Source organism: Clavelina lepadiformis, chromosome 7 (assembly GCF_947623445.1).
Source record: "Clavelina lepadiformis chromosome 7, kaClaLepa1.1, whole genome shotgun sequence".
Lineage (NCBI taxonomy): Eukaryota > Metazoa > Chordata > Ascidiacea > Aplousobranchia > Clavelinidae > Clavelina > Clavelina lepadiformis.
In genome coordinates this window covers 14,093,252-14,113,181 of record NC_135246.1, presented here as the reverse complement: position 1 = coordinate 14,113,181, position 19,930 = coordinate 14,093,252, and the positions used below count along the sequence as shown (strand labels likewise).

Here is a 19,930-nt window from a genome sequence, read left to right as displayed (position 1 = left end):
TTCTACCCTTGCTTTTGTGGTTTACAATGTGCGTGATGATATTTTTTTGGCAGACTTAATAATTTTACAGGTAATGATTATTTTCAGAGGTATCCTGAATCATGCACTTTTGTAAATCTTAATAAATTTGGGTTCAAATTGGCCTATCCCTAGGTTTGGCAAACCCCACATCTATGGCAATAACATGTACATAATTGAAAGTATGCAAGGTTTTCAGAAATATTTATTACTGATAAGCAAATGTGATGTTAGCAATAGATAGTAATGGAAATAGCTGGCATCGAATAACATTCAAGGGTTCCAAAATAAGAAAAGCACATTAAAATCAAATATGGAAACATTTCAGGAGTAAAATATCTACCATATCTACCATATGCTTTCAATGAAAGTAAGTGCATTGTATTTTGAAAAGTACACAAAAAGAGACCATAATTAAACAACTATGTTACAATAACATTTTTCTAGCATAAATATGTCATGATAACTTGCATCACTACAAAGCAGTAATTTAAAAAAAAATATTCCACATGAACAAAGCACTTGTGTAATGTGAGTACAACATATTTCAATTATTTTGTTGCTGGTCATAAGCATGGTTAGATAAGATTAGGTAATTTTGGATGTGAACTCAAAAATGCACATTTTAGATGGAGGTGCAAAGTCTCACATTTTCACTTCATATCTACTGGTTTGCTGATGTAATCAAAAATGGAAGAAAAATCTTTTTCGGCATAACCTTTTTCGCAGAGCAATCGATATATCTGGAGAGCTGATGAACCAAGAGATGTAACTGATTTTGTGTCACTCGCCGCTTGCTGTGCCAGACCTAAATCCTTCACAAATAATAACAAACGACATTTATGCAAGTTTAAATATCACCCTACATATATAATTGAGTAGATCACGATTAAAACCTAAGTATGTGTAATTGTGTATGGTATTCTAGGTGAACTAAATTAAAAAATCTAAATGTGCTTTGAGCTAAAAGGGGGCATGTTTTACATAGATATCAGCAATACAAGGAAGGATGCTGTAATTTGATTCATAACCAATAAAAGATGAAGGCAAAGAAATAGATATAATGAGAATGAACACCAGTCTAAGCCTAAGAGTTCTAATTTGAATATTACAATGCCATGAAATTTCCAGAAACACCACCAGTAAACCACATAATTAATAGCAACCAACTTTTGTCATGAGAGCTGTTCCGAAACCTCCTTGATAATTATTATTACTTGGAACACCAGCAATAACACCAGGAACAGGATTGTAAGTATCGGAAGACCAACACCGACCACTTGATGTGTTTATTATTCCAGCCAGAACCTTGGTATCCAAACCCAACCTAAAATAACAGCACAGAATAATTCAAAGCAGGCCTTTTCACTGCATAATTCACTGTATTTTAAAGCAACTCACCTTACACCAAGATTCATTGCTTCTGAGACACCAATCATTGAAATGGCAAGCAGCATATTGTTGCAAATTTTTGCAGCGTTTCCTGTTCCGACCTCTCCACAATGCACCACGTTTTTTCCAATGTGTTGCAAGATTTCCTTAGCTCTTTCAAATTCTTCTCTCTCACCTCCTACCATGAAGGTTAAGGTAGCTCCTTTTGCTGCACCTACCCCACCTAGACAAACAAAAACACGGTGGATTGTTTCACATTAACTATGCAATGATAACGACTTCCCTACCTGACACAGGGGCATCCACATATGTGGCAAATTTCTCCTTTGCACTGTTTGCAACATTCTTTGATACAACAGGATCAATAGTAGAGCAATCTATCAGTAAACTGTTCTTTTGCACTGATTGCAATATTCCTTCTTTTCCACAATAGGCCTCCTGTACATGCGAGCTGTTTGGTAACATGGTAATAATTTGATTAGCAGTTTCTGCTACTTCTGCTGGGCTTCCTGCTATCTGTGAATAAAGACACTTAAATAAGGTGTAGTTGTACCAGTATGCTTATGGACTAGATGTACAAGTAGTTCAGACAAGAAAAAGGTTTGATAAAGTCTGCAAAATTGTCCAAGATCAACTTAGCAATACGAAACTATTGAATGTGTACATAACGTCAAGCTCGTCAAGTTCAATTATAGTAACAAGTGGTCTGTGACTGTCTGGTTGAAGCAACTTTAGTTAATGATTATAAAAATTGAAAAACTTGGAAAAAAACAACTTTTAATCACACAACCTGTGCCCCTGCTGTTGCAACTGGCTTAATGGCTGCATCCATCACATCATAAGCAATAACCTTATGGCTCTTGTTTAGTAGATTTAGTGCCATTGGACCTCCCATGTTACCGAGTCCAATAAATCCAACTGTGGACTAAAAAAATTGAGTTTAATAAAAGTTAGGAACATACACTTAAGTGTTTTGTCATTTTCATTTGCATAAAATACATAAGTGATGCCTGCAATGCTGTATCATTTCATTACAAATAGATCCATATAATTAATCAAAATGGTATAAAACTAAATTTACACTATTCCGATTGAGCATTTGCTTCCACAATTTCCATGATGTCCTTGCATTCATTGTAAAGTGATGTCTGCATGCTAAAAGTGCCATTTTCAGACCTTTTACTGTTTATCTTACACAGTTAATCGATACTAGCTTTAATATTGTTATGTGCTGTACAACAAGGTTGGTTAATGAGCTGTAAAAGAAGTTTTTTTAACCAACGGTAATACTTATAATTTTCATCGGGTCTAGTATACAAGCGCACAATTACAGGATGCCTTTGTATACTAGACCCCAGATACTCACACTGTGACGTGAATACGTGATCTGGTTGTGTACTTTTATACTAGACCCTTTTAATCAACTACAACTCTGTGGCTGTGGGTTATAATAAATATAATAAAAATCATTTCTAAAGTAACTGACTGTCTGTGGTGCTTTACCTTCTAGCCTATGCATAATAAATACGGCAAACCACAAAGAAATCAATGTAGAGTTAAAATTAGAGTAGAGTATGAAACCAGACAGCAGAGTATGGCAAGAGCACACCAGAGACCAGGACAAATCGGTGTTTCTAACCAAACAAAAAGGAAACACAAAATTTAGCTCCGATTTAAACTGCAAAATTAGTATTTACAAGCGACATCTCTAAAAAAAAACGAGATACACTGATTTTGTCCCAGATTTCTAACATATAATGCCGCATTCTTGCCTGCGGAAACGCTGGGCAGCCTAGGACCACGGGTCGCAGTGCATACCAGTTGCTTCCTTACACACCGGTATTTTGCCTATACGCTCCCGAGATCTTGGTGAAAACTGCCATACTCTGCAGTCTGGGCATAAAACATCACAAACATTAATAATGCTTCAGCTGTATTAATTAATTCAATGAAGTGTCAACAGTGTGTCTGAACTGAAGTGTCTACACCTATGATGTTTCACTTCACCAAAACGTTTACTACTAAAACAACTACCGTAAAAAATCTGGATCTACATATATTTCAACAACAATCGACAGATTTTTTTGATAAACTAAGTATATACTGCTATGAATATATGTAGCAGGCACTGCCCGTGTATGGAACCAATTGTTGTCATGACATGACAATTAAATCCATGTAATCAATAAATTACAAAATACCAATCAATTACCAGTATTAAAGTATTAATAGGCCTAGTACTGTGCTAATTGTCATAATTAGCCTTTATTTCTACAGAATTCTCGTGCAGATCTGATGATATTATAATTTTATTTGTGCTTTATTTCATGTGTTTAACTATAAGCGCTCCACTATAGGCCTATCTTGGCCGTGTTTAGTATGCGCAATCTCGTTTTGATTACTTCCGATTTACGTAATTCGTACTACAGCGTTCAACGCGTTAGCCTGATATTGACTGTCAGTAATTTAGTCCATTGAACGCAGCTTTATTCTGTGCTCTGAAAACAGTAACCGTTTCGTTGAGAACCTATAATAAATGATGATTCAAAGGCATTGACAGTTCGGTTCTGGTGCTGTTACGCTAAACTGGCTATCAGGGGTTAATGAATACTCTATCAATGGAGTCAGATTAGCGAACAGTTGATCAAGCTATAATTTATAATAATTAACAACTGTTCACAACCCCAACAGCACGCTCAGTTAGCAGACTACCATGGAAAAGTTTGTAGTTTTTGATATAAAGCTACTTTACCTTTATATTTCTGCAAGCGTATTTATCACTACTTTACGCATTTTTTTCGTCGTTGTGTTGCCTACACAGCCTGTAGCTGGTATGTACCATAGTATGTACCCGGTACTCTCAACATTTTACTTTTACTACTTATTTGGAAGAAGGTTCCCCAGTCCCACCGCCATTCTGACAGAATCCTAGCAAGATCATAGAACCCAAAACAACAAAAGGGCAAAGCGACGCGGCACGGCCGCACACAAACGTGAAGCAAACCAACATGCGTGATTAGTGCATCTTTACCAGATGGTCAAGCATGAACTACAGTGAAGTAATGTTAATGTTGTGATAATGAGGGGATATTATAGTATACGGATCGAATACAGTGTAGAGTTCTTGCTTTCGGAAATCTGGTTTGCGAAGCCTTGCATTGCGTGCCGATGACTTCCTGTTTTCCGTTTAAAGTCGTAACATAAATGTCGTGCCTGCCTATCCTGCGTGAATTATTCACAGTTGTTCAATGCATTCAGTCTACTAAGATAAACTCTGTAACATGGACGTCTTTATGCTGTTGCCGTGCCAATGTTTTGTCAAAATGTAATTGTTCAAAGAAACTTCAATATAATCAGTAGGCCTATATACAGTTGTCATTCCTGTGTAACCATTGTTGAATTCAATTTGAAGAAGTTTAGTGTTAAGATAGACAACTTTATTGTCATCTTCACAAGACAATAAGCCGTCAAGGTGAACAGTTAGTTCTGAGGGTACTCATACATCATCACCCGCAATAAACATTTCAACAAGTACTTATTGTAGTGGAGTGTGTCAACCTCTCAAGTTCAGGTGCCATATACCCACTTTCCGTTACAATGTAAAATATAAGGTATAAAATCGGTAAACAAAACAAAAAGGATTAACTTTGTAATTAAAACAAATTTTAGATAAAATTAACAGGTATTCGAACAACACTCCACCATTAGCAGCATGACAGGAAATGCGTTGATTCAAACCAAAATTTCAATCGATTCTGCTGAAAAATCTAACCCGGTGTTCCCACTTTTTCATATGCTAATATTAACTAAAATTTACTTACCTTTAAGATGGTATCTAATTTGCTCGCCCCAATTGACCGGAAATAGTAGTAATTTTGAGCTTATTAACGTGTAGGACTGTAGGCCTACTTGCAAATAACGATCCAAAATCGACGCCATAAAAATGCAGTGATTTGACCCAAAAATCAATTACTTCGCTCCAGTTCATGTTTGACCATCTGGTATGGATGCTTTAATCACACTTGTTGCAATGCTTCAAGTTTGTGCGGCGTCACGTTGAAATTTTGTTGCTTTGGGTTCTATGCTCTTGCTAGGATTCTGCCAAAATCAACGCCTTTATAAATACTATTAAGTATTAATAAAGGCATTGCTTTGAGAATGACAGGGGTGTTTTGCCGCAGGCCGCGCATGATTAAAGCAAAGATTAAATTATTAAGTAGGTCTACCTAGTTTACTGCTGCTCGTATTCCTATCGTTTAGTTTTCGCCATTAAACGATATACAGACAAATGGTTTCTAAAACGAAGCCAATGCGTCATAGTCTGCGTATGCAGTTGATCCGAAGTTAGATGGACCTTGCTGCCCAAATTATTTCGCAAACAGACAGGGGAGCAAAATTGGTATGAATGGGGTACGTAGTACCAAAGAGATTTAAACACATGAGTAGAAACTTCGCTTTTGCGCATGACGTCATTTTTGTTTCTTTTTTCTCTTGGAGCATATTCTACTTTCGAGTTTTGACATAATGAGTTTCAGATCTGTTTGCTGCTGGAACAGATTAGTCTTATTATTACGGTGCAGTTATTGGGATCCATTGGGTGTTAAATTTAATTGAAATTAATTAATGAAATCAGGTGAGAGTTTTAGGTTCAGCAATTAACTTAGTTTCAGTTCCTTGAACTGATAATGCTGCTGTTTTGTATCAAGGCATGGCTTAGCCTAGCCTACTTGAGTTGCGCGGGAAGATTTTTTCGTTCACCACATTTAAGGCGAAAAATAAAATGAATGGATGAAAAATTTAGATAGACCAAGTCATATTGTATTGTTTCATCTTCGCATAAAATTACGCTCCACGCGCTGAATAAAAACTTTACAGATTAAGACTCATTAGTATAGGTCTTATGTTGCAGGTTTTGAGTTATTGAAATAGGCTAAATAGTCTGAAATAATGGCAAACTTGTGCTGTTTACCAATGTGCAACAACAGGTCACCTGCCGTGACTCTGTTTAAGATACCTTCGAGAAAATTTGTAAAAAAAGAGAAGGAAAGCTGGGCAGAAAAGTTGGAGTGTATTGTGCTGGCTTGCAGAAGCGACGAGCACATAAAAAACCTATTTGCTCGAGATGCTGTGAAAATGTGTGAAGTGCATTTTGAAAGATCTGACATTGTTAGTAAAATTTGTTTTACATACACTTATATGTAGTGTAGCTAGTGTATTGACGAAAGAAGTGTATCTTTGAAACAAAATGACATTTCAAATCTGTTGCGTCCTTTAAAACTGCTCGCTTGCCGGAAGGTTTGCAGAGGTCATTTGAAAAAAAATGTTGTTTTTTCTTTTTATGATGGTTGTGATCAACCTAAATATTCGATTGAAGTATTATGACATGTCATTAAGGATATGCTATTATGGCTGGAAAGCACCTCGCTTAAGTTGTATTTACTCCCTGGACATGCAGTGAACCGTGACTGTGTCGAAAGTAGAATATGCTCCAAGAGAATAAAAGAAACAAAAATGACGTCATGCGCAAAAGCGAAGTTTCTACTGTATGTGTTTAAATCTCTTTGGTAGTACGTACCGGTAGTACACCAGCGCAAATAGTTACGGGTTAAGCACTTACCCGCCGAAAAAACAAAAACCGCTGCGGGGGATTTTGTTGACGCAATTCAGCTGGTATTTTTATGCCGCCGCCTCCCACCGAAAATTAGCTGCACTCACGCGCCATACATGTTATCGTTTTAGCACTTACGATGTACAGTAGTTGAAAAATTGGATTTGTATACAAATACTGGTTCATGTTCATATCACTGTATCACTTTCAAATCAGGCCTTCAATTGATAACTTGGCCCAAAAATTCTACTTGCATATAGTCTAACAACTGATTGTGAATCTGAATTCTAAGTTTAGCACTCATAGGCTAACATTCAAGACCAATTTGCCTGTATAGCCTACCTATAGAATGGATGGTAAACAAATAAAACTTAACGACATGAGAGGCCATTGTTGTGGAAAATGTGAATTATGTGCACGTCAACTTCTGTTTTGCAGTTGCACGTTCACCCTGATTTTCAATAAACAGATTTCATAGAAAAGATCGTTAATTTACTTTTCTACACATTGAGTTTGAGTGACAAAGCTTATTAGTGGATAGCTGTTATCATTTCAATAGTTTCTGATGCAACTGGTTTGTTGATGCATTTTCTTGTAAAAGGGGCTTGTATCATTTGCAAATATAACTGCTTTCATATTATTGATGCACCAAGAAAAGTTGTAAATGTGCATGCATCTTCATACTTTTTTCCTTACTTTTAAAGCATCATAGGCATAGGTTTACTTGTAAACTGTATTCCCCAAAAAGTATTTTGCTAATCTTCAATTTGCTTCAAAAATCCATTAAATATGGGGTCGATAGGAATGGACCGTGGTTTTTTAGTTTCCAGAGATGGGATATTCAAAATACTGCAATTTGTAAGTTATTAAACAAACAAATATGTAAGATTGTGTCCTCTGTAGCTAAATCATAAGTATTTATCTTTGATTTCTTCTTAGTTAGTGTTGATTACCTTCTACACTGCCTTTTTTATGCATATTAATGTATATGATATATGCTAGAAGTAATTTTACTTTCAATTTAGATATTCAGTCTGTTGATGTTGATCATGATTTCAGCAACTGGTTACACCTATCTTAAAGAATTAGGCACTTTTGTCTATATCACTTTTGCCGGAAGTTTTTATTGCATTACTCTTTTTATGAGTTTTTTGATATACTTTTTCAAGTTATACAACTTAGGCCTATGTGGAAGGATACCGTGGAAAATCCTAGTAGGTTTTTATCATTATTCACATATGTTTTTAATGAATTTTACCTGTCATCAGCTAACTCAAAATACAATGTACGTGTATTAATCTTACTTGTGGTTGCAAGATTATTGTCATATGACATAATGTACTGAAATTTTTGTTTTTCTATCAGGAACTTGGATATTCTGCTTTGTGTGCCTTATTGGCTGTAATAGCTATTGGTGTTGCTGCACAGAAGGCTAATGACTTAAAACTGACAAATGACCCACTAGTAGCAGATATTTATCGACTTTCTGCTGCAGCTTCAGTGAGTTTCATTAAACTATGTTTAAATCTTAACTGTATTCTTATTAAGCACATTTTGAAAAAAAACCAGCTGTTCCACAGTAGCAAAATTGGCTAGTTCTGTAATTGCCTTATTATTTAGTTTAATTATTTTCAAGAAATTTCAGTCGGTACTTGGTATTTTTCAAGTGATTATTTTTGAATTTTAAGAAGTTTGTTTTCAAAAATACATGTTAAATATTCATTTATACCAATTTTAACATCAGTTGATTTTTTAATCTATAAATGTCAAGTAAAATTGCAAGCGAGTAACGTCATATGTGTTTTGACCTGGAGTAACTTCTAGCGTGGGCATAATAGTGGCAAACATTGCATTTGCAGCAGCATCTTGTATACGAAAAGTACCGGTACCGAACTACTTTTTTAAAATAGTACCGGATACCGGAACCATAGGTACAGCTTTTGCTGAGTCCCGGTACCGACTTTCAAAATACCAACTGCCCACCTCTGCATTATCAGTAATTGGCATTCGCTAAAACAATCCCAGCTGAACTACAATGTATTGCTTAAAATTATCTGATATCAGCTCCAATTTATATGCTAACAAGAATGTTAACTAATGTATATCTTTTCGAATATTCTTATTAAAAATATTTACAGAATGGATTTGCATCACTAACAAATCTAATTCTTACGTTACAGACCCACAGAGTATTTCTAAAAAATAACTCACAACTTAAACAACATACATGAAAAATGATATGGAACCATTTAGTAAAATGGTGTTAAAAATGAAGACCTCAAAGATTTCGATTACAGCCCTTCAAGCATTTTTACCACAACAATAACATGCAGTTAACAATCAGCAATCTCGGAATTGTGCATGAGAATAAGGATTAACGAATTTGTAATAACTACATAAACTCTTGTGTGAAGGCATGGCAAAATCAGTTAATGGCAACTGCTCGTAAAATGGGAAAGAGCATGTGCAAACATCCAGAATTCTATTGAATGTTACAATTACTGAATGTAAGTTTCGTTGATCATGACAATTAATACGGTTTTATCATGATAAAACATTAACTGTGACATCGTTTTTGCATTGACTGTATATACAATTCATGAAATTGAATATTTATAAGCCCAACTTCTGTCTTTTACAAGCAACCATTAAAATGTAACAACTCAATTGCCACGAACAAAACAGCTGGCCAATGTAAGAGCTTGCCTTTGGGTTGATAACATCTTTCTGTTGTTAACCTGCACTTATTTAACAGTGGACACTTAGCTACAGTTGCACATAGTTGTTTGCATAAAGGATTTGTAAGAAAATTTTCTGCTCCATCATAAGAAAAACTATTGTATGAATTATCACTTATTGAACAAAAATAGAAATGTATGGTGACTTGCCATAATCTGCTTGAAGAGATTGCTGAATACAACCATAATGGTTGGATTCATGAAGTATATAATATGGTGATTTCTTTGTTAGTCTACCACTGGGCTACAAGTTTCTTCTGTCTGAGTGTGTGAATGTTTATTCAGGTATAAACGATTTTCAACTCAAGTTAAAATGTGCTTACGCTTATGCTCTAATTATAGCCTCTATTTATATAATCAATCAAATCTTATTGTAACAGCAATAACATGCTCAGAAATAGATGGTATACATGCTAAAAGGTATCACTTAGCAAATTAGTTGCCAGCCATTATGCAAGAATTCATTCTCTATCTGCCTATTAATTATTTAAAAAACAATTGTGCATTTCAACAACTTTAATACTTGCATTATGCGGATTTGGTCCCTTGTGTTTAACTTGTTTGTCAATAATGAAAATTAATGAAAAATCCATTACATAATAATGCTGCTTGCTTTGTATGTAAACTTCGATTAGGAAAATGGTATTTATGATTACAGACATGAAAAAATCATTTGCAAGTATTACAACAAAACATTCATTAAGAGTTGTCTTGATTGTGGTAAAAAATCTTATTTGTCTCACCAAATACGGTTTTGTGGAAAATGGTAGTTTTGTAAACATGACTTTAATTGTGATATACAGTAATAAGTAATAACAGTTTAAAAGATTTTACAACATTTTCACTCCGAATTACAATCACATGATTTCAGGTTTGATTTTAATTTACCAAAGGATAGGCTCTCATGTTTTTTCTTTTTTAAACACTTTAATTTATCCTTTTTTCAACTCTTAACGAGGTTGAATTGATCCTAGAATCTGTAGTTAACTTTTTCAAGGATGAACTAACCAACTCCCTCATTATTGCTACTGGAATAAAGCAACTGAATTTGGACAGACTGTGGCTTTTACTTTTACCTGGGCACTTGCACATCCAGTCCAAAACAATTTGTGGGAAATTTCTGGCTAACACGTACATATTTTGGGTGGACACTGAACCCTAATTACCTGAAAATAACGTAACACAAAGGTTGAAATACTCAAAGTGAACAAAATGTATTTCTTCAGCCTTGGACTGGATTTCAAAACTAAATTTCTGTCATTATATTCACAGTATAACAACATATGAACATAGATCTTCTTGCTAGTTGAAATGCATACTATTTTGTGTTTTCCAGGTTTTTGCAGCTGTGGTGTTTGTATTGCATATTGTTTATGCCATTCTTATCTTCAGAGGGCCTGACCCAAGAAGTGTTCGCAATATGCATGAAACTGGTTCTGCATGAAAATAATGTGTACTTTATTTTTGAATGCCAGACTTGCCTATACACCAATGAGTTGATATTCGCAGAACAGGTAGATTCATATCTATTATTAACTATTATCAAATACTAGCCTTTTCTTAACCATCCTCTAAACATTTAGTTCGCCGCTTTTTACCATGGCATTTTCAAAACATTAGTAAGTTCCAGTTGCAACAGCTTGCTTATTTGTTACATTCTCCTTTGTTCATGAAGATTTCTAAAATGTCCTCAAATTGTTGGTTCCGGTAGTGTTTTGATTTACTATCACAAATGCGCATACTAATGCAATAACTTGTATATTGCAATTATTTTTTTTATTAAAAATCATTACCGAGATACACAAAGGTGTGTGTACTGTGTAGTACTTTTTGCATGATTCATTTTACCTTCATTTATGATTTTTTCAAGTTGTTAAATGATGCCACAGATTAACAGTTGAACCGTGAACACACTATCAGTATGATAATCTTGTTATATTATGTTGTATTAATGTATAAGTAACATGCGTTTCATGTCAATAAAACACTAATGGTTGAATGTTAGAACCAAATGTGATATGAATTGTGCATTCTGATGGTGATGATCTACAGTAAATACTTGAGTGAGAACGTTTCATACCATCGTTATTGTGATACACATAATGGTTAGCTAAAAATAATAAGCAACATTACAGCAACCAATGATCATATGAAGCCATAACCGCAGAGAGATTCGTCTTCTAAACCTACTAATTAACCGTAACTTAATCTAAAAATTTGATCACCAGAAATAAATTTGAATATACCACTTTGGTCCACAGCGATAAATATGGACATACAATATACTGTAAGTTACATCAATGGCATTTCCATCACAGTAATTTCAACAAATATTTTGAAATAGTTTTTAGTCTTGTAAGTTTTAAAGACAGGCATGGAAAAACAACTATAGTAAGTCAATGGCACTGCAAAACAAACGTTTTATGTAATATCTATAGTATGCATGTAAGGTCCATCAGTATCAACCTTTAAAACTTGTAAATTTCCGTATGTGCCGTACTTGCAAGTTACTCCTTCATCAGCTGGTAATGCATTACAACATCCAAGTGTCAATGATTCATAAAGTTTTAAACCCTCTAACTTATCAATGTTGCCATGATATTGCATTCTTTTGCCCTTTAATTTACCACCAAGGCATCCTTGAGGAACGACCATTATTGACCCTGGAAGATCCAACACAGAAACTAGCAAACCGTTACCATTTCGACTAAGCTTGATGGAGGTTATCATACTGATCATTTTACCAACAGTATCACTATTCGCGCCTTTCATAAAGCAAACATATGCAACAACTCCACGACCAATTTCAACATATTCGGCAGGTGAGTTTTCACACAGTGGTTTAACTTGCAGTTTAGCCCCAATGCACTGCTGTAGCACTATTCTTCCAGTAATCGATCTAGCATCCATATGAATATTAACCACAATCACAAATTGCCATTACCATGTGTCATCTATTTTATGTATACATAAAATTATGTATGTACATAAAATTACACAAAATATTAAACTAGATTTCTGATAACGACAAAACATCACAAAGTTATAACTTAGTATATATACATACAAATACAAGCATAGGTATATATACCTGTATGTATATATATTAAGTTAGTCTGCACATGTCTATTTCCTACTCACCATAGCCTAATCATGTTTTTGGACCGAAGTAACTTTGCCCAAAGACCTGACTTGACTCGAGTGGTTCTTCTTAATTTGTCTACGGTTAGAGTTACGGTAAATTTGTTGCTTCAAACACGGTAAAGTGTAATTTAGGCCTATTCTTTGCACCATATATACTGTCGTTTGATATTTGGAAACTTGCTCTGAATAACTTCGTGTGAACACTCCTTTTAGTAAGTTCCCAGGTTATTTTCATCTGTTCTAATAAGAAGCCTTTATTGGAAATGCTCGCATCTTAACTTTATACTGATAATTTATCTACGTGTCAGCTTCAACTAAATGTAACTCCCATTGCCAACACATTGTTTTCCTCGCTGCACATGTTCTGAAATGCTGCGTTTTTGTTGTCGAACATTTTCACTTTCATCGCTTCACGTTTTATAAGCTCGCACTTCTACCAGCGTCAGCGAGCAGAGACACAGAGAAGCCGATAGTGAAAATCACCGAAACGAACAGATGAGCTTTCTACGCTAGTTATTGTGATTGCAACTCAATAGACATCTTATAATCAGTGGTATTACTATGTTCTTGATTATGCGTAATATTGAGAAAGTGTACAGCACCTACAATAAAAATCTTTTCTTGTGAACTATTTTTTTTGTAATATTTAAACCTTTCGGCTGACAAGAGGTTAGAGTATTCTAACCACACGCAACAATAGAGTCAGATAATTCTACAGGTAAATTAAGTTAAGATAACCCTGCTCATCAGCTGTTTTTGAAGTTAAGTACTCTCAAGAAATGTAACTATGTGAGATATTTGGTTAGGTATTTAAGTTTTGTAAGCCAAAATCATGCTTCTCCGATTACTGTTTTGATTACTTTATTAAATTTGTTGAAATATTTGTTCTGTTTAACCTATTGATATTTTCCCAATTTTCTGAAAAACCTTTGCTGCAAGACTCACATGGTAGTAATATTTAATTTAAAGCATGAGGTTTATGTTAAGAACTACAGTATTTTTTAAACCTGTATATAATCTCATTACGAATTTGCACGAAAGCAAAAAGGAAGATTGTCATAAGGGATCACAAAAGAGATAGTGTTAAAAAAATATGTTGATAGCCTTCGCCCGACAACATCAGTTTTTCACAGTAAAGTTGTGTCCACACAGATTTTTTGTGAGCGTATTTTACATTTGTTTGACTTGAGCAATTAAGTCAGTATACTACGTCCAGCATCACAATTAGTTATAAAACAACTGTACTTTATTTCTCCTACGCTGGCGCTTGTAGTGCACGCTGTGCTCGCGGCCTTCCTTAAATGTTTTTTGTTTTTTTCTTGTATGTGTTGTTTCCTACATTGTACATAAAGGATATTTTACATAATTAAATGTCAAGAAACATTATTTTCGGCCAATGCCAAAATTCTATATTAAGGTTTAAATCAATGGAATGAAATGTACACAAAAACAAATCAACCAAAAGTATAATGTTATTACATACAGTAGCTAAAAAAGATAAAACATCATACTTTTGAAAAAAAATACCGAATCGCTGTACCGAACTACTTTTTTCAAGAAATTTCAGTCGGCCCTGGTACTTTTCAAGTAATAATTTTAACAAGTATGTTCTCAAAAATACATGTTACTTAAAATAATGTTGATCTGTTTTTATCTAGAAATGTCAAATAAAATTGCAAGTGATTAACGTCACATGTGTTTTGACCTGGAGTAACCTTTACCGGGGGCATAATAGCGGCAAACACTGCATTTGCAGCAGCACCTTTTACAAAAGAGTACCAGTACCGAAATACTTCTTCAAAATAGTACCGAATACCGGAACTGTCGGTACATTTTTGCCAAGTACCTTTACCAACGGTACTTTCAAAGTACCTACTGCCCACTTCTTAATATTTACCTAGGACTGAGAAAACTCTTGTGCAACTTTAACTTGGCGCACGCGTCTAACTTTATCCATAAATGTCCTAAAAATAGCCCGTAGTCTGCTAAAAACTTGCCTACGATTTTGTAAAGAAATGGCTAAGGTCGAACCATCCGAGGTAGACTATGCTATCACTTCCTATGTGCATTGGAGCTGTCAGCGCCGGACTCATGGTGAGTGCCCTGGGAGCTGGTAGGTAGTAAAGTTTTGTTATATGTCTAGCAGAATATTGGAAACATGGATTTACTGGCAAAATTTCCCTAATATAAGTATTACTTCTCCTTCTTTCTCCTACGAGACTGAACAGAAAATTTTTGTGCCAGAATGGGACAAAGTTTCCGAGTTTTCTTAGGAAAAGTTCATTTTGCAACTTTGGCATGATTAAATGATTTGATTTAGACATTTTAGAATAAGACAACTGTAGCTACCGTACATATGTACGAAGAAATTCAACTCATTGATGTCATAAAAGCACCAATTTTTGTTGCTGCAATAACACAGATGACTTGCCAGAGTTCACAAGAGTAGCATCTCATAAAAGAAGCTGAACAGTAAAAACTTTTAAATGTGAATGATTATCATTGAATGAGGAAATGCACACGGTAGCATTTAGCTTATGTTTTGCTTTAGCTAATAATTGAATATGAGACTCTGAATGAAAAATAACAATGTGAATTCGATTAATGACTTTTCCCCGTTTTCTCTATATCAGTAAAAAATAAATAAAAGTTTTTCTTTATGTTCCATGAGGATGACTTTTCAGTCGTTCTTCTTTATGAAACCTTTCAACCTGAAATCGTAATGCAGCAAAGTTGGACAAAAAACATATGCTTGCTGCTTGTCACAGATACACAGAATTTGGTGGTATTAAAATATTGAAATTAAACAGTGGAGAACTTACTATATTTTTAACGTGATTCAAACATTGGCTTGGCGAAGAGTGAGACTGTTTTGTATCTTTAACAGCGCAGTTGTCCGGTTGATAAGGTGGCTTGACAACAACTTCATCCATCACTAAAATAGTTTGTTCTGTCCATCGACAATCTGGCATTCTAAAAATACAGACCAGAAAATGACTCGCAGTATGTCCAAGTGTTTCTGTATACATTAAACGTTACAACTTACGTTTTACGAAGAAAATTATACAACTTTATTCCATCGTTGCTAACACCAACGCTGCGAGCTTTTGCCAGTGCCATTTTTAATTCAATTTCTTCTTTATATCGATCCAACAGCTGCAGAACACCATAAAATTTGCAAATGTTGAATTAAACCTTTAGATTGGGAACGCCCAATATGTCAATCAAAAAGCAAAGTTTCAAATATAATACTAAATTTAAATTTTGTGTGGAACTTAGCTCATAAACAGCTATGTCCATTGAATGACATAGAGCAAGGTTGCTTCACCGACTACAATACTGCTTTTATGTGAATATATTGATAAATAGTAATATTTTCAAGCAATGCATGTGTGATCCATAGTAAGTAGAGAAAAGGCACACACAGATTGCACAAGAAAAGTGAGAAAGTAAAAATACATACACTAGTTACAAATTCTAACCTTTAATGAATTTAATGAAGCCAAAGTGGGCAAAGGAGTATCAGTGCATTCCTTGATAACAGATACACTTTGGATTAAATCTAAGTTCAGCATTGTTACATTGTTCAATTCTGCTTTTCCACAGGAAGATGGTTGCTCTGCAGATAAAAAATTGCAGTTACAAACTTTCAGTTAAAACCATTTTTTGCTAATTTTCTGCTGTATTGTATTTGCAGAAGTATAAATAAACTTTGTGAGAGACTATATCAGACTCTCAAAAGTCAAGACACCTTAAAAACACTGATACTGTATCAAAGAGGATTTATTGCCAAAAAAATGTTGATCACAACTTGGTGATAACTGGAGCATGGTTTACCAGAAATTATGACATTAAATGCTTTACATAAGCATATGAAATTTGGAGATGGAGGCTAGAAATTTGGAGATTTATATTTGAAGCTCAACTTACGTTAACTTAACATGCTCAAATTATCAGATGTACAAAAAAAGAACGCAAAACAACAATTATAATAAAACAACCATACATATAAGAAATGGATGCAAAAATAACTGGCAAATAGATATATGTCTTTCCATAAACAGATTTTATTGTTAGTGTTAGGTTTACCACACGTCCCGTTTTAGCCGGGACAGTCCCACTTTTAAGGTTTTGTCCCGGTCAGGCAACCCAAAGTTCCGCTTTGGTATTTATTCAGCCAGCATTGCCCCACACTAAACGAATATTAGCATGCTGTGATTGGTCTATTTAGCCGACTTATGACGAGTGATGCCTGATGCGTATTCTTGTTTCATTGTGTTAAATGTGAAAGTAATTGTTACATCATTGTAGTGGGTAATTGGTCAAGTAGTGGGTTGATTGTTAGCACATTCGCTGGTTCAATAATAGTAGGCTAGAAGGAGGTGATCTTGTTATTTCAATATATTATATATTAATAATATATATTATATATTTCAATAATAGTAGGCTAGTAGCAAAATACGAATCACATTTATCTGATAAGGATCATTGTTCTGAAATGTCCCGGTTTTCAATCACTAAAGTATGGTATGCCTAGTTAGTGTGAGTGTGATTAAACATGGCTAGCTATAATGCTTAACATTTGCTTGTAAGTTTACAAAAAATCAGGTATGTTTATAAACGAACAAGTAATGAGAAGAATAAAAGAGAATATTTATAAAAGAATTTTCTTCAAACCTAGTTACTAACTTGATACTATTAAAGTTTTGCACCCCAGATATTTTCAAAAGTAGGCTCCTATATACAATACAGTCTGTTGAAAAAATCCTTTCTATGATACGATTTACTTCTATGATACGAATACTTGCAATACTAGACTGTATGATTCGGCCGATATAATTTGATAAATTGTTTTAAAAATTTGGTTTCAAAAGGTTTTAAAAAGCATGATTTGGATTCGGGACACTACAAATCAGTAATTAATTATTAATTAATTAATTATCAATCAACCATAATACTAACGTTGTGTATAGCTTCCTTAGTAAATATTCCCTGTAGGACATTGTCATAGAATACATATGTCAAAAATTAAGACGGGCATTTTTTCCTGTGAAAATTTCTCGATGTTATGGTAATACTTGGTTCTAGAATCTAGATGAACCTTTTGATACTAATGAAGTAGCTTAACCTCATTTGTATTGTGAATGAAGAAACATTGTCCAAAGCCTTTTGGTTTTGTTATTTCTTCTGTGCAGACTTATTAATATATTCAACATTATGCCTTTATTTCTTTTGATACCAAAATGAGGATTTCACCAAGATGGCATTGCGTTTGAAAATAAGGTTGTGCTGTACACATTGTGTACAAACTACAAACAATACAGATTGGTAAAATATGATATTTCTGTAAAAAATTTCTTTAGATATGTGCAAATATTCATAAAAAAGTTAGGAATTACCCTTTTCCAGCATTTTTAAATTTTCTTTAAATAATGACCAATACATTAATAAATTTATTAAACGTCCAAAGTTTAAACATGCAACAAGTTTAAACCAACATGTATAAAATAGCCTAACTGTTTAAGAAAATATTCAATATATATGTCCTAAATATGGATATATATTATACGGAGGGATCGACCAACTGGCGCCGATATTCGCCTTTTGATGCATATCGGCATCAGCGTTTTTAATCCAGCGGCCAATATCAGATCTCTTTAAAACCAAAAAATTTGGCTGACTCCAGAAACAATGCTTCTCTGTCCCGGTTCCTTCCAGCATTGTGCTGGCTATACACAGAGACAAGGCAGGAATAGACAGCCAATCAGCAGTGAAAGGTTTGCATGCACAGCTGTTTAACTTACAAACTATTTTCATTTACTGCTATGTGCTATGTGTTGATGGTGTAAGATTTTGCTTGCCCCACACGCTGTTTGATAAGTATCGTATTTTATGGACCATAAGGCGCACCTGATTATAAGGTGCACTGTCAATAAATTGCTTTGATTAGTTTTTTGTTCATACATAAGGCGCACCGGGCTGTAGAACGCAACGTATTTTAAGGAGTATGGGTTACCGTATAAACTGTATAACTATATTATAACTGTATACTATATAATATATACTACTATATATATATATATATACTATATACTATTATACTCTATAGTCTATACCATATATATAACTGTATGTATGTATACTATAACTGTATTGTAACAGTATAACTATATACCGTATACTACTTGATCCATACATTAGACGCACCGGCTTATAAGGCGCACGATCAATTTATGAGGAAAAAAAAGGATTTAAATTGCACCTTATTGTCCGTAAAATACGGTATATAAAAGTATTTCAAAAAAATTAGGTGTTCAATTTTGAATTGTTCAAAATTTTGACAGCAATATTTTCTGTTTTACTACAAATTAATATTGGCTTCAAACATTGGTTATCTGCTTCTTGGACTACTACATAATTGGCCTGAAAAAGAAACAGCATAACGGCCGATTTCTAATTATATGTGCCATCTTTGTCACATGATCAGCCATTGATAAATAATATATATAGGGTTCAGGCAAGGAAATACAAGTTCTACAAACTGTTCTCACATTTATAATATGTGTCTGCATTAACATAACCTAACTATAAAAGAACCAAAGTGTTTTATCAGTGAAATTTGTAACATATATATATATATATATATCAGAAAAACCTTACAACTTTCATCTTTTTAAACATTTAAAACTTATAATATATTTAAAACTCACTCAAAATTAGAATCTTTGTGTCATGATCAAATGCTGTAACTTCTCCTTGTATATCATCTCCATAACATGTTGTGCACTTAACAGTACTTCCAGGGTAGAAATAATCATTATTAGACGGTCCTGAACCCGCCATGTTCTTCTCTTGCATTTGTATCAGATATTGAATACTTAAAGCTACTTGGTCTTTCACATTCAGTCTCAATTTAATCCAGTATTTTTAAACCAAAAACATAAACCGTTAAATACGAATCTGTTTTCCGAGTTTCAAATACCTGAGTAACAATATAATGTGAAAACAATAACCACATACAGCAAAGATA

General features: G+C 34.1%; 4 protein-coding genes across 4 annotated transcripts; 1 reads left to right on the top strand and 3 right to left on the bottom strand.

Moving 5' to 3' along the window:
• Nucleotides 1-205: 205 nt before the first annotated feature.
• Nucleotides 206-2,683, bottom strand: LOC143465908 (3-hydroxyisobutyrate dehydrogenase, mitochondrial-like). Its single transcript, XM_076964430.1, has 6 exons — nt 2,492-2,683; nt 2,201-2,335; nt 1,698-1,926; nt 1,420-1,633; nt 1,189-1,345; nt 206-833 (listed from the first exon to the last, which is right to left on the bottom strand). The coding sequence occupies exons 1-6, from the start codon at nt 2,576-2,578 to the stop codon at nt 672-674; spliced, it is 984 nt and encodes a 327-aa protein (XP_076820545.1). The 5' UTR covers nt 2,579-2,683; the 3' UTR covers nt 206-671.
• A 3,650-nt stretch (nt 2,684-6,333) lies between these two features.
• Nucleotides 6,334-11,773, top strand: LOC143465336 (uncharacterized). Its single transcript, XM_076963567.1, has 4 exons — nt 6,334-7,876; nt 8,044-8,232; nt 8,384-8,518; nt 11,093-11,773. The coding sequence occupies exons 1-4, from the start codon at nt 7,808-7,810 to the stop codon at nt 11,198-11,200; spliced, it is 501 nt and encodes a 166-aa protein (XP_076819682.1). The 5' UTR covers nt 6,334-7,807; the 3' UTR covers nt 11,201-11,773.
• LOC143465337 (D-aminoacyl-tRNA deacylase 2-like) lies at nt 11,677-12,837 on the bottom strand. The gene has a single exon (XM_076963568.1). It carries the CDS (start codon nt 12,664-12,666, stop codon nt 12,178-12,180), a length of 489 nt encoding a protein of 162 aa, XP_076819683.1. The 5' UTR covers nt 12,667-12,837; the 3' UTR covers nt 11,677-12,177.
• A 2,314-nt stretch (nt 12,838-15,151) lies between these two features.
• On the bottom strand, nt 15,152-19,900 carry LOC143465905 (protein LSM12 homolog A-like). The gene is made up of 5 exons (XM_076964426.1): nt 19,611-19,900; nt 16,383-16,519; nt 15,947-16,056; nt 15,723-15,873; nt 15,152-15,611 (listed from the first exon to the last, which is right to left on the bottom strand). Exons 1-5 carry the CDS (start codon nt 19,756-19,758, stop codon nt 15,558-15,560), a joined length of 600 nt encoding a protein of 199 aa, XP_076820541.1. The 5' UTR covers nt 19,759-19,900; the 3' UTR covers nt 15,152-15,557.
• Nucleotides 19,901-19,930: the final 30 nt, after the last annotated feature.

Coding starts and splice junctions, on each gene's coding strand:
- LOC143465908 (XM_076964430.1), bottom strand. CDS start 2,578: ATGGCACTTTTAGCATGCAGACATCACTTTACAATGAATGCAAGGACA. Junction 2,336..2,491: donor AAATGCTCAATCGGAATAGT/GTAAATTTAGTT, acceptor CAATTTTTTTAG/TCCACAGTTGGATTTATTGG. Junction 1,927..2,200: donor TTGCAACAGCAGGGGCACAG/GTTGTGTGATTA, acceptor CTTTATTCACAG/ATAGCAGGAAGCCCAGCAGA.
- LOC143465336 (XM_076963567.1), top strand. CDS start 7,808: ATGGGGTCGATAGGAATGGACCGTGGTTTTTTAGTTTCCAGAGATGGG. Junction 7,877..8,043: donor TATTCAAAATACTGCAATTT/GTAAGTTATTAA, acceptor CTTTCAATTTAG/ATATTCAGTCTGTTGATGTT. Junction 8,233..8,383: donor GGATACCGTGGAAAATCCTA/GTAGGTTTTTAT, acceptor TTTTTCTATCAG/GAACTTGGATATTCTGCTTT.
- LOC143465337 (XM_076963568.1), bottom strand. CDS start 12,666: ATGGATGCTAGATCGATTACTGGAAGAATAGTGCTACAGCAGTGCATT.
- LOC143465905 (XM_076964426.1), bottom strand. CDS start 19,758: ATGCAAGAGAAGAACATGGCGGGTTCAGGACCGTCTAATAATGATTAT. Junction 15,874..15,946: donor TATAATTTTCTTCGTAAAAC/GTAAGTTGTAAC, acceptor CTGTATTTTTAG/AATGCCAGATTGTCGATGGA. Junction 15,612..15,722: donor TGAATCACGTTAAAAATATA/GTAAGTTCTCCA, acceptor TTACGATTTCAG/GTTGAAAGGTTTCATAAAGA.